Here is a 14,989-nt window from a genome sequence, read left to right as displayed (position 1 = left end):
ACTAATCACTTTAGAAAATCTTGTCCATAAACATATTCCTTAGGCACCTATTTATTCATCAGCGATAGTCTAGGTGCCTTGCAAAAATACAGGTGGGCATTTAGTCAGTCATCATAAGTCCTAAAAGTTATTGATCATGGCAGGTCTCACGTTGACAGTCTGGTTTTATTAACGGTCATATAAAAATAAAGTTATATGTTGTGATAAAGAAGTGTCAGTTCTTTAGATTATTTTGCTGACAGAAGTGTCCTTGATTATATGAGCAGGTCCTTAAGCATTTGGCCCTTTCAGCTCAGATGAAACTATTCAACATTCTAAACCCCAGATAGTTTCAGTTGGTTCATTGGCCTTTTTTCCATAGTGTTGTATATTGAATTATAGATACATCATGTACTAAATTCCAGACCAATTTTCACTTAAATCATGGAAACCCTGTAGATAGAATTGCAGACATACAAGAATTTTGTAAATGGCCAAATCACCAGAAACTTTATATAAATCATTAAATATTTTCCATCCTTACCCCCTCCTACATAAACTCTGAAGAACAGAGGGAGAAAATAATTTCTAGCAATATTTTTGTTCCCAAAATTGAGTTCCACGGTTTATTCAGCACTATCCAAACATATTGAACAGCACATTGATCTGCTCCAAGGAGCTTGTAGTCTATAGTGCAGATGGTCAAAACCAAATCAAACATGTATAGCAGAACTGCTGTCAGCACTAGCTGGGTATGTTGTGTTGTAAGAATCTGTACACTTTTTTTTTAAACTCAGTGGGTTAAAAAATACCCATAATTATACCCTAACAAAATGTAGTCTATTGACTGTTCCAGATATTCCATACACGAATGAAAGCCATTTGCAAACAATTCAGCTGAGCTGACAGTTCGTATGCCAGATTGTATCATGTTGGAAAATTAAAATGCCGCATTATAAGTTCATGGGAGAAAGCATGTTCAAAATTGGCTCTTTAACTATACTGTTTCAAAGGCAACTTTGTACTGATAAACTAGTCAATCAAATATTACTGCATTTCTAACAGTAACATGTGAAGCTATTTCTTTAGTTATGTAATCTAGCAGATACAGAGGCTTTAAAAACACCATATGCTAAATAACATAAACACTCCAGAGAACATGTTGTGAAAAATGTTGTGATTAATAAAACCCAGAATGAATTTCTTGCCCTGTCTAAGCATCATTATCAGATAAAAGTTAAGAAATAATTAGTTTCAGTATGTCAGTAATTCTAGACCGCTTTAAAAAGGAAAAGGTTAGCTGGAATTTCTACTACTTAACCCTGGTCTATACTATGGGGTTAGGTCGAATTTAACCACATTAGGTCAATTTTAAAATGAATGCATCCACACAACCAACCCTGTTCCGTCGACTTAAAGGGCTCTTAAAATCGACTTCTGAACTCCTTCCCGGTGAGGGGAGTAGTGGTAAAATCGACCTTGCTGGGTCGAATTTGGGGTAGCGTGGACGCAAAACGACGGTATTGGCCTCCGGGAGCTATCAGAGTGCTCCATTGTGACTGCTCTGGACAGCACTTTGAACTCCGCTGCACTAGCCAGGTACACAGGAAAATCCCTGGGAACTTTTGAATTTCATTTCTTGTTTGGTCAGCATGGCAAACTCAGCAGCACTGGTGACCATGCATTCCCCCCAGAATCATAGAACGTAGAATGTTTCTACGCTCCATCATTTCTGTCCCTGAGGTTATTGCAGATTAGAAGGCAAAAAAACCACACTCGCGATGACATGTCTTCCAAGCTCATGCAGGCCTCCTGCACTGATAGGGCACAGCTTAATGCATGGAGGCATTCAGTGGCAGAGGCCAGGAAAGAATTAAGTGAGCGCAAAGAACAGAGGCAGAACATGATGCTGAGGCTAATGGGGGAGCAAACGGACATGATGAAGCGTCTGTTGCAGCTGCAGGAAAGCCAACAAGAGCATAGACCCCCCACTGCATCCACTGTATAACCGCCTACCCTCCTCCCCATGTTCCATAGCCTCCTCACCCAGATACCCAAGAACGCGGGGAGGAGGCTCTGGGCACCCAGCCACTCCACTCCAGAGGATGGCCCAAGCAACAGAAGGCTGTCATTCAAATAGTTTGATTTTTAGTGTGGCTACAATAAGCAATGTGGCCTTGTCCTTCCCTCCTCCCCCACCCCATCCGGGCTACCTTGTCTGTTATCTCATTTTTTTTAATTAATAAAGACAGCATGCATGGTTTCAAAACAATAGTTACTTTATTTCGAAGGGGGGAGGGTGGTTGGCTTACAAGAAATTAGAATCAACAAAGGGGATGGGTTTGCATCAAGGAGAAACACACACAACTGCCACACCGAAGCCTGGCAAGTCATGAAACTGGTTTTCAAAGCCTCTCTGATACATAGCGCAACTTGCTATGCTCTTCTAATCACCCTAGTATCTGGCAGCTCAAAATCGGATGCCAGGCGATTTGCCTCAACCTCCCACTCCACCATAAGTGTCTCCCCCTTATTCTCACAGATATTATGGAGCACACAGCAAGCAGCAATAACAATGGGAATGTTGGTTGCACTGAGGTCTGACCTAGTCAGCAAACAGCGCCAACGAGCTTTTAAATGTCCAAAGGCACATTCTACCACCATTCTGCACTTGCTCAGCCTATAGTTGAACTGCTCCTTACTACTGTCCAGGCTGCCTGTGTATGGTTTCATGAGCCATGGGAGCAAGGGGTAGACTGGGGTAGGTGTGACTGCACGGTGCTTCCAGCTGGGAGAGCAGCCTGAGGCAGAAGCCTCCAGCTCGCATGATATTCCAGGCAGGATTGAATCTCCGTGAGACGAAACTTAAAGAAGAGAATGACCTGGAATCTCTGGCTCCCATTTGATGCTCTAAGAGGAGGATAGCCATGTCTGTCCAGGAGCCCCTGTTCGACCTCACCGAGGTCTGCCAGGAGCACCCAGGAGACATATGACAGCTATCAGTCCTACTGCACTGTCTGCCGCAAAGGCAAGGAGCTGCTGCTGTGTAGCAATACAGTATCTGCATCTGCCAGCAGCATCCTGCAGATGTACGGTCACGGTGAGCTGAGCGGGCTCCATGCTTGCCTTGGTATGGTGTCTGCACGGGTAACCCAGCAGAGAAACGATTGTCTGCTGTAGCTTTCACTGAGGGAGGGAGGGGGGCCTGACGACATGTACCCAAAACCACCCATGACAATGTCAGGCATTGAGGGCTTAACCCAGAATTCCAATGGGCAGCAGAGACTGCAGGAACTGTGGGATAGTTACCCACAGTGCACTGTTCTGTAAGTCGATGATAGCCATGGTAGTGAGGACACACTCCACTGACGTAATGCACTTAGTGTGGACATACACAATCGACTGTATAAAATCGGTTTCTAAAAATCAACTTCTATAAAATCGACCTAATTTCATAGTGTAAACATACCCTTAGTCATAGAATGCCCTCATGGTTTTAGATAGCCACGGCATACTTTGTGTGGTAATGCTATCTTTGGGAGAGGTTTAAATTTTTCCATTTTTGTTTTCCAAGCTACTGTTAGCTGTTACATTTAGAAATGCAACCAAAGTGGGACTCCAGGTTCAAACTCTCCTGAATTTTGGGAGTGTACAGAATACCTAAACTAGCTCCATTTTATGGATTTTAGATCGAAAATCTGGAAAAGATTAATCTCAGTTTTCTAGGATTTGGAAGTAGAAATTTGGCTATTCCTTGCCCCCAACTCTGTCCAGCCCCTTACCCCTCTCCTTTATTCTTGCTCTCTTCCTCCCCTCCCTTCCAACCTCAAGAAGAACCTTATCTTCCTGCAAGGACCTCTGAAAGCAAAAATAAAATTAATTGCAACCTCAGGTCCATTGTTTAACCGTTTGAAAGAAAACTGGAAAGAAATACAGACCAATGAATCTGTTTTGCCAATATTCCCTGTTACAACTTGTTTTTAAACTGATAACTAACCTCCGAGCATCTCTGTAACCAGTTGACAGTAAGATCAGAGTAAAGCCTGGTCTACAGTAAAAAGTTAGGTCAATCCAGCTACGTCGCTGAGGGGTCAGAAAAATCCATGCCCTTGAGTAACATAGATAAGCCAGCCTAACCCCAAGGGTAGACAGCTAAGAATTCATGCTTGCAGACCAGCATCTGAGTTGAAGGACACACTCTGCATGACCCTTAATTAGTTTTACCTTGCTAATTTCAATTCAAGTTATGTTACGTTCATGGAACCGTATGAGACCCCTCCGGGCAGCTCATTTAACATCTGGTTGTTCTTGCTATTTTTTTTTTACCAAAATTCGGTGTATCTCATTGGACAAGGAGGTTATTTCCATGGGTTCCATTCCTACTTAGCTGATGTTTCCATTCTTTCTATCTTTAACCCATGGTTTTCCTCTCAGTGCGAGTGAAATCTCATTTAAACTCCCACTTTTAGTCGTTTCCAAGCATAAGAAGAGGGAATATTTGATTGCATTAAACTTCTAACACATAATAGCTAGAAAACATCAGTTGCATAGGGAAGCAATATCAGCTACACCAAAAATAACCAGTTTAGTAAAGAAATGATCAATGAATTGTTAAACAGGGCTAACCCTCTCTTTCCCTCATCACCCCCGTTATTCGTTAAGCTGTGCCTGGATGAGATAATGGATAATTATCCTTCCTAATTTTCACTATGGAGAGATGATAGCCATCCATAGTTAAGTTTAAGAATTGTTTTCCATTATAACCCAATTTAGGTTCCCATTTCTTCTTCTAAAATCTTCAACAACAAAATCATTTCCTGTTCAAATTCTGCATGTGTGGCTGACAGTCACTACTTTGCCAAATGCGAAGACATTGAGATAGGGGGGGAAAAAAAATGCTGGAAAATGAGGGTTCATCAAAAATAAAAATTTTCACTGGAAAAAGTTGTTTGATTCAAATTTTCAATGGGAAGTTTTGAAGTCAAATGAACGTTTTCATGTCATTTCGCTTTGAATTGAAATTTTCATTTCTTTTTAGTTTTCAAAAATTGAAATAAAGCTAATTTAGAATCAAAATGAAAAATTCAGTTGGACTCAAAATGAAAATTTTAACTTGAATCAAAACTAAAAGTAAATTGTTACAGTTTGTTTCAAAATTTCCCTTCATAAAAATCTTTTTTTATTCAGGGAAACATAAATGGGTTTTACAACCAGCTTGTGTTTTGATCGCATCTTGAAAATTCTTTTTATGGTTGTTTGTTTCCTCACATTTTAGCTCAAAACCAACTTGTACTAGAAGCTTCCCAGGAGTTTATTCAAAAAGCCTCATTATGTCTAACCAGCAGCTAGGAGCGAGCCTCCTGGCCCAGGTGGATACGTTCGTCCTAGCAGGGCTTGACCTAGTGTGCTAAAAATAGCAGTGTGGATGTTTCAGCTCAGGATCTCAAGGCCACCCAACCCCCTGGATCAGAGCTCACGTCTCCAATGGAACAGCAAAATTCACAGAACCAGTTTTGAGATGAGGAAAGGCACATCTGACAAGATATTTACTAGAAATCAGGTATGGTTCATTTGGCAGATAGTTATGTTTAGTTTCTTAGATTGTGCCAGCAGTCCCTTCATGAGTACCTGAGCCAAAGTAGCTTCCCTAGAGAAATGAAGTCCTTGTTAGTAGCACAGTGGAGGAAGAGTCTCCTGCAGGCATTTCTTGGTGCTGAGACTGAAATAAGGTCCTGGAAATAAACATCCGCCCAACATTAGAAGTTTTGTCTCTGTTTAATTTGGCAGCATACAGGTGGATAGAAGGAAAATTTCTCATTTCCTGCCCAGGTGCTGAGCTTGTTGCAGAAAGTATGTACCAGCCTAAGCCCCTAGCAGGCATGAAATACTGCTAGCTGCCACAATAACTAAATGATTTTAACCATGTGGTATGTGATCTGTGTTGAGATCCAATCATCTTAGTAACTAATTACACAAATTTATTTATAAGTTATAGTGTGGACAAAGACTAAAGGTCAGCCTGCCTTTTCTACTGATAAGCAATTGGATCGCAAACCCACCTGAAGTGATGATCTTATTGCCAAGATTCAGTGAATAGGTATATGGTTTCTACAGCTAATTAAATCTATTAATTATAAGCTAAAATTCACTGGGCTAGGCAATGATGTTTCACATTTGTACTCTGCCTCAGCTGGGTATGATTTAATGTTTTCTGTACTAAAGGGAACAAAAAACAGCTGAATCACTTCAGAACAAGTATGTATGAAAAACCCTGAATGCAGTGAGTTTGCAATAAAATGTACATTCACAGGACATATAGTGTCAGGTTTTTATTTTGTGAACATGGCTGCCTAAACTCGCTGTTCTAAGAAAATTGATTTCATAAAAGGCAGTTCTAGGGTCATGAACCACATGGCTAATTCAAGATATTTGCATCTAGTGACTGAGTCGGCTGTTTCTCATCATGAGGAGCTTCTGAATAATTGTGCTCAGATCCAACTGAAGATATCTATAGCTCATACGACAGAACCATGTCTTGTAGAAACAAATGCATAGTCTTCTCATCAATGGTATTAAGAGAGCAATGGACTATGACCTGTGAGTTAGAGCCATGGCTCTCTTAGGTACTGGGGATCTGATGGGGCTGTTGCTGGAGTTGGTTGTAAGTGCACCAAAGGCTGACTTCTGTTAAAGAAGAAATGATTAGAAGAAACGCTCTTTACACTGACACTCTCTGCAATTATTTCTCTGTCTTGAGTCTTGTGATAAGACAGTTGAAAAGGTTGTGTCAAAATAGCTCTGGAGTCCTCAAGACTGCCTGATCCCAGTGAGTTTGGCTTTAGGCTTGGGCATACAATAATACAGAAACTCACTGGCTGTGCTGGTCAATGATCTCCTTGTAGTGATAGATAGAGATCAGATGTCCATGGCAGTGCTCTTACTGGCAAAAATGTTTTAATGCTTGGGATTTCTTTCACTCCCTCTCCACTACTATCTGATGGTATTGCTCAAGGCAGAAACTTCAGCAGATGCTAAAAGTTATTTGCCTTCTTGGGAAATTTTGCCTTTCAGCTGCAATATATGATTTTGATATGATTAAACTACTGAGTATGGGGACTTACATGAAGTGCCACCATTCTGAGCTTGTAAGGATTATCATGCCGTCCCCTGCCCCCTTCAACATGTGCACAACATTAAACCAAGTTAGCAATAATATAGTGGTTAGTTTGGGTTTTATACCAGAGAAGTTTGATTCAAGCGAACCTTCAGGTATAAACACTGTTCCCTGCCCTGTATCTGTCTCCGCCTTTCTCTCACTGCCCCACCTCCCTATCCACACCCCTATCATTGAATGGTCTTTAAGGAGCTCAGTTCTATTCTTTTTGGCTAACGAAGAACAGAGGAGTGGCCATAACACATTAGATCATTGAGCCTTATATTCTGCCTGTGATAACCATTAGAACTTCCTAACAGTTAAACCTGAAAGGGTCTGACCCACTGTGTTTGAGGTGCTGACAAAGGCTCAGCTCCCACTGAAGTCATCTTGAATGGATCTTCCATGGAGTCAGTGCAATTTATTAATTTATTTCACAGTTAGGACGGAGCTCCTAGCCAAATGTGTAATAGTGTACAAGGAGAAGGAAATCCCTCATAAGGACTTCTAGAATGATCAGTCTTTAACAATAAAAATAATAATCATCATTAAAGATGGTCCTGAGCTGTAAATTCAGATGCGTTGGTTCCCAACTGAGGTGTTTGTGTCTCTCTTTATTAATAATAATTTGCACTTAATGTATGTGACCTGTAGATAAGGATTACCCTTAGCATGCAGAAGTGTAACTATTACTGTTCATAAAGTAGTTTATCCCAGTGATTTTCAAACTGTGGAATGCTGGCTGGTTGTCTTCCTTGTTCCTCCCTACCAAGTTACATTAAAAAGACAGATGCATATATAGAATTCTTCCATGTAAACATTTGCTGTAGCTGCCAGAGACATATTGTGTGATTGTAAATGGAAGGGGAGGTTGTCTGTGCAGTTGTGAATATGAAGGGAGATAATGCTCTCTCTCTCTCTCTCTCTCAAGAGAGATATGGTGGACACAAAAGAATAATTTGATGCAACTCTTTTTGTAATCTAATCACAATATTTGACTCTACCTCCTGTGACACTAAATCCCAAAAGGTTGACTATACACCATAAGAAAAAGCCTTTTTTTGTAGCTATTCCAAATTTAATCAAATAAGTAGCCAACTAACCCTTTTAGAATTTAGCTGAAAGGACCAGGAGCGGTGCCAGGGTTTTTGGCGCCCTAGGTGGGGGTCCTTCCGTGCTCCCGGTTGTCATCGGCAATTCTGCGGCGGGGGGAGGGTCCTTCCGCGCTCCCAGTCTTCGGGGCACTTCGGTGGCGGGTCCCGGAGCGAGTGAAGGACCCGCTGCAGAATTGCCGCCGAAGACCCGGAGTGTGGAAGGACCCCCACCACCACCGAATTGCCGCCAAGGGCAGCAAAATGCTGCCCCCCCAAATCCTAGTGCTGTAGGCAACCGCCTAGGTCTCCTAAATGGAAGCACTGGCCCTGGAAAGGACTCTAAAAGAGCAAAAAGTGTTCTGTTCCAATAGAACAGGAATTACTTGTGGCATGTTTAAATGTATAGGATTTTTTGAGAAGGGTTTTGTATGATTTGGATAATAAAATTATTACAAAATCCATATATGACCATTGCTTTTTAATGGACCGTATTGTGTAAAAGGAGGCCTATATTTTTGCGGTAGCAGTAAAGATACTGGATCACATTCTCTGCATTTATTCACATCAGCAGAGAATTTGGTCCATTCTATTTGGTTTTATCTATACATTCTAGGCTGGATTTTGCTGTACATGAAAGCGATTGTAGTCCGGGAAAGAGGATTGGCTGACTTTCTTGTCTCTCTTGTTTAATTATGCGTGTGGAAGATAAGCCATCTATGGATTAAAATGGTTATGTCTCCGGATGCATCTACACTGCAGCTGGAAGGTGTAATTTCAGCTTGCTGAGACACAGGCTGACCGGATAGCAAGTGTGAAAAATCAGGACAGAGGGTGGAGGGCAATAACCGCCTATAAAAGACAAAGCCCTGAATATTGGAACCGTCCCTATGAAATCAGGACACCTGATCACTCTACTGAGACATACCTGCACTATCTCTGATCCAGCTAGTGCACTAGAAATAGAAGTGCAGCTGCAGCAGCATGAGTGGCAGGGTGGGCTAGCCAATCTGAGACCCTTGGGTAGCTATCCTGTCCTGCTTCTGCCACTACACTGTTATTTTTAGCCTGGATAGGTCTACTTTAGCTGAAATGCAGACCTCCCACCTTCAGCGTACGCATACCTTAAGGATAGTTCCACCTATGCACTCAATTGCACTTCAGTAACACAGCCAGATTAGTGTCTATAACATGTTTTAAATTTCTAATCTTATCACGCACTTTACATTGGCTATAAATGATGCATCATAACCCCACATAACAAGATTGAGATATGACATAAAACATCACAAAGTAAACAGGGTCATTTTACTTGATTTTACTGAGACATTTATCATAATGTAAAACAAACAGTTTACTGAAATTCTTCATTAAGAAAATATTATTGCCACAATGAGCTTTTGAGTGCAGCTAAAGGTTTAAGATGATATAGCACGCTCCATTGTAATCTTGGTAGCTTCCAAAGATGGTAGAAAAAATCTAAAGCCATTTTATGATATCGAACATATACTGATGGCAGAGAGATAGTAAAATTAGAATATCTGAGAATCAGGTCATTTCTCTAAATAGAAACCCTTTTCCCCCAAAAAATATACTGTACCTCATTCACAGCAATGGAGAGACTGCAGCAATATGTAAAAGGAAAGAGTTATAGGCCCAAAACTATAGACTTTACTCACATAAGTGATCTCATTCACGTAAACAAGGGCTGCTAGGCTGAGACCTATAATTTTACCCAAATTTTATCCTAGAAAAATATATTTAAAGCGCTTTACAATAATGAACTGAGTGAAAATCTTATCTTTATGGGACTATGGTGAATGGGAAGATTATTTTTGTTTCAAAATTACTTTTTCATGCCAACACAAAATCGGGGGCGGGGGAGGTTGAGGGAAATAATCTCTACAGTAGCCATTATATTGCTTTATCCAACCTGGGTGCATCATGTATAAAGAAAAAAGTTTCTCTCCTTGAATGAAAGCATTGTTGGAATAATAGTTTCAGCAAGCTTGGTTACACATTCCCCTCCTGCTGTTCGGTGACCATATTTTAATTTAATAATTTTAAATTTCCTTCACTCTCATCTCTCAGCAGGAACCTAAAACTTGACCTAACTTTTGTACTGGTGACCCCCCTTTCACACAGCAAGCCTCTGAGTGTGACCCCCCCTTATAAATGTAAAAAATGTGTTAATTTAACACTATTATAAATGCTGAAGGCAAAGTGGGGCTTGGGGGGGGAGGGAGGCTGACAGCTCGCAACCCCCATGTAATAACCTCGCAACCACCTGAGAGGTCACGACCTCCAGTTTGAGAACCCCTGTCCTACATGCACAACCATGGCCAGGCTTGTGTGTCTATGGGCTTCCTAGTAAACACACATTGTGGTAGGGGGAATGTCATTAAATTACCATGAATCCCACAACCTATTATGACCTTTTCCTTACTTGAAGGGCCCTGCTCTCACAATCAGAGCCAAGCAGACAGACCCACTACACCAATGTGGAACTCTGCTAAAGTCAATAGGGCTGTATAGGGAGCCCTCAGTCCACCCTGCACAGATCTGATTGAAAGTCAGACTTAGGTTTGCCAGTTATATTTCTATTAGCTCTTTTTCTGTGCTACAAGGAGAGAATTACTACATCTGACATCTAGCCATTTGGCAGGATTTTCCATGAATGAATAAGCAAGTACAAATGGATACTATCTGACTAGGAGGCAGTTGGGCAGGAGGGGATGGGGGCACTTGCCACACGAATCACACATTTTCAGATATTATGACCTATCTTGAAAATTTCCATTTTCATAATGGTAGGAAGTCTGTTCTTCTATGTCCTGCGTTACTCCCTTTTGCTTTCTCCATGCCTTTTTCCGCACATCATTGTTTTGACTGGTAGCACCATACGTTTTCTTTGGACTAACAAAAGTATCACTGTTCAGTTCCGTTTCTTCAGCCAGTTCATCTTGGTCGATTATGCCACATTTCTCTTCGCTGAGGCTTTCAGGGTCAGCCCATTCTTGCTTCTCACCAGAAGCAAAGATAGCATAGAATATCACTCCACTGTAGTGCACGAGAGCTGCTATCAGAAAGACATTTTGCCACTCTTCTCGGGTCTGAAAGAATGATATAGGACTCATTAGGTTTGCAGTAAATGGAAATACTAACAGCTGGATTAGACTAGGAGTTAGCACACATTGTACATTGATTGACTGTCTGATTCCTAATTTTATAAATAAAACATTTGAAGAAAATAATTGTAAACAATATTTCTTTTTTCCTCCCTAATGATAGCTAATAAAATACTAATGGGATTTCCCTGTGGGCTGTAGGACACTCATGAAGTTAGAAGGCTATGGCCCTTACTAAATGCGAGGAGGCAAACCCCATTTCAAAGCCATGATTGCTCAGGAACCTCAGCAGTCTTACACTGCAGTTTTCTAAGTAACTCTTGCGGGATTTTCTGCAGGAGAACATGATACCACCCTCAGACAGAACCCTAGTGAAATTTCAGGGCAAGATGCTTAGCAGGTGTAAACTGGTATCCCTCTTCCATTGATACCAGCTGAGGATACAGCACCTAGTATTTTGCTAAGGAAAAAAAACCACGCAGCTGAAAAAAATTAGAGACCCAATAACCTTTGAAATGATCTTAATCTTTCATTTAATTTAATCCTCATTCTAGAACCAGGTAAGGAAACATTACCTTGTGTTTAGTCATCGCACCAACAATGAGTGGGCACACCATTCCCGACAGTGTCCCCACACCATTGGAGATCCCCATCAGAATGCTGGCGTACCGGGGTGCAATATCCAAATGGTTGACATTAAATCCTGTAACAGCAGCAGCAACAATCACTTGAACGGTCAGTTTCACGTCACGGGGCTAATATGATTTGCTTAACAGTGGTTAAAGGAGATTGAAAAAGGAGGGGGAATCCACACTGCATTAGCCAGGGAGAATGGGGAGCTATCCCTCTGCTTTTAGCAAAGGAAGGGGAGTTGCACCCCTTTATCCTGCTTCCCCCTTTTAACCCCTGCATCTCCGCTTTTGGGGCATAACAGAGTATAGGAGATATTACTTATTTTGACTACTTGATCCTTTAAGGCTTCAGTGCCTGCAGTCACCTAGCATCTGAAGTGATGCACCCAACATTGAATTTTTAATTAAAGAATTAACAACTCATAAGTTTGGGTTTCTTTAATTCTTCAACTCAGTTTCATGCTTTAATTTAGGGAGCGTTTTCAGAAACATTTTTTCCCTGTAGTTTTAGTGACAATTTGCCAAAATACCAGACAGCCAGAATATATAGTGGAAAGTTTAATTACATTTCCTGTAGATTTCTAGTGGATAAATATTTTATTAGAAAAGAAACCCCAAGATAAAAAGCAATTTAAGTGACTGTCAAGCAGTGTAATACTGTAGGTAACAAAAGCTGTGCGTATCAGCTGCGGACACCTGCAAGAAAAAGCCATGTAAATTCCAAACTGTATTTTCTCAGGTGTTCAAGGGGACTGGAAGCACTAGAAAGGCTGAGTATTGGTAAAATTGAAATTAGAAATAAAAACTCCTCTCCGATGAGAAAAATCCTGATATATCTGCAGTGGAACACAAGCTTCCTCTTTATCAGGATATCTCTGTGGTCAGCCTTCCATGCTCATTAACAGGAATTCCTGATGAACGGAAGTCACCATTTGAAAAACAATGGTGTCCAAGGAGCTGCAGAGCCCAGCATGTTGCTGGATAAGCCCATGGAGTTGAAAGGAACTACCTGCACAGGGCAGAAATAGTTATAGGACACACAGCATGATGACCCAGCAGGTGTAGCTGGCAGGGGAAAAGCAAACTGACAACTCGGATACAGGCAGTGGAGAGGTAATTCATACACTTTCGGAAAGTATCAGAGTTATAGAAGGACTGAAGGGGGCTGTTAGAGAAGCAAACAAACAGACAGAACCACCATGATTACAGTCTGAGAATTATACTGACTGTTTAAACCACATTTCAAACCTTCTCATCTTACATTTGAGTTTCAGAATAGTTTGCTATGTATCCTATTAAGTTTAATGTTTTGAATGATAACAGCCTAATCTGAGGTAAATGTGTGTTGCAATTCAAAGAGCATGGAGGTATTGTAAACCTATAGTGGTAAAGACGCAGATTCTCACAAACTCCACCTCATTCATTTTATATATATAAATAAAATGCAGGTACAGCAGTAATCATTTTGTTGCAGCAGGAAACAGGGCTTTCCCATAAGCAGCCATGCAAGTAGCTAATATGATTAATAAGATGAAGCTTTACCTGAAATAGCAAATCCACTAAATCCTACTGCCAGCACCAAGAAGGAAATAGCCACACCCCTTGTATGAGAGTAACCAACCACCAAAAGCAAAGTTGCTTCCATGCCAAAACCTGCAAATGAAGCACGAGACTAGATTGAGTTCTATAAAATATACTGGTTAAAAAGACACCAATAAGGACTAATCAATCTAGTGAGTTTTAAAATATGAGTTAATGCACTTTGGGGCATTACAGTTGCCACTTAACCCAGTTGCCAATTTTTTGTGGGTTCACAATAACATTTTACTGTTTGTATGTTTATTTATTTAAATAGTTCTTCTTTTCCCTGTTGCTGTGAGAGAGACCTGGACAAAACAACCAGGGAAACTGACACACTGACTATGCAGGGGAAACAGTGAAAGTAATTATTGTATATGCAAGGTGCTGTCAAATGCCTAAAGTAAACAAACTTGGAAAAAAGAGAAATATTTCTCTCCTCTAATTCATTTCAACTCTAGTGATCTGAGATGGCCTTTGTAACAATAGTAAATGGAGATTCTCAAACAGCAGTGAGACATCAATATTATAAATCATCAAGTACCACAAGGAACTTCCGGAAACTAACTTCTGTCTTTGTTAAGAAGTAGTGACCATTCTTCCAGGTGCATCAAGTATGGGTGACACGATGGCAATTGCCTGGTCAGTTAATTTGAGAATGTTCCTTGATTTAGGGTCAAATTCAGACCTGCTCCAAGCAGGTGCAACTCTTGATTTACTTCATTCCTACTGTGCCGTATATAGGGACATAAGAACATAGGAACTGACAAACTAGAGTAGTTCCAGGGTCCATCTAGCTTAGTAACTTTTCTCTGACTGTGGTTAGTACCAGATGTTTCAGATGAAGGTGTAAACCCCCCACTGAGCAATTACGCAATAACTAAGGCTACAATTTTGTCACGGAGATCACGGATTCTGTGACTGTAAGAGATGCCTGCAAGTTCGGGTTTTAGCCCTGGGTGGTGGGGCTCGGGAAGGGAGTACCACCTCCGTCCCCTGACTCACCCCAGTGGGCCACCCAGCCTGTGGGTCATTGTCAATGCCTCTGAGGTACACTGTAATACTTTATTGTTAAATTGTTACCCATTTTTGTTGCCTTGATTGTACCCTGATTTTGTAAATTTTTATGACTGTTCTGTGAATTTTGCCTAATTTTACTATGACAAAATTGTATCCGTAGCAATAACATCTCTGTGATGGGATGTTCATCTCATACCATAGGTGACACATAGGGGGGCATGCAGGGTCAAGTGCCCCTCTCCCCACAGATTTCTGCTCAGCCTGCAAGGGGGGAGGAAGGGAGAGAGAGAGGCTCTGTCCTTCTCCACTGTGCCTCCCCATGGTATGTTCTGCCCCTGCCAGAACCGCCACCACCCTCCATCCCAGCATATTTCCAGCTTGCCTAGCCCCTGTCCTCAGTAGCCGGGA

At 41.2% G+C, this 14,989-nt stretch overlaps 1 protein-coding gene across 2 annotated transcripts in view; it reads right to left on the bottom strand.

Annotated features, from left to right (window-relative positions):
- Positions 1 to 9,637: 9,637 nt before the first annotated feature.
- SLC17A8 (solute carrier family 17 member 8) overlaps positions 9,638 to 14,989 on the bottom strand; it is a 43,125-nt gene continuing 37,773 nt past the window's right edge. For both annotated transcript variants that reach the window (XM_034773615.1, XM_034773626.1), the window contains exons 10-12: positions 13,526 to 13,636; positions 11,927 to 12,054; positions 9,638 to 11,336 (exon numbers count right to left, since the gene is read on the bottom strand). In XM_034773615.1, the coding sequence (XP_034629506.1) occupies positions 10,998 to 11,336; positions 11,927 to 12,054; positions 13,526 to 13,636 (578 nt within the window). In that variant the 3' untranslated portion in view covers positions 9,638 to 10,997. The remainder of the gene's footprint in view (positions 11,337 to 11,926; positions 12,055 to 13,525; positions 13,637 to 14,989) is intronic.

Source organism: Trachemys scripta, chromosome 1, assembly GCF_013100865.1.
Source record: "Trachemys scripta elegans isolate TJP31775 chromosome 1, CAS_Tse_1.0, whole genome shotgun sequence".
Classification (NCBI taxonomy): domain Eukaryota; kingdom Metazoa; phylum Chordata; order Testudines; family Emydidae; genus Trachemys; species Trachemys scripta.
This window is presented reverse-complemented; position numbering and strand designations above follow the sequence as displayed.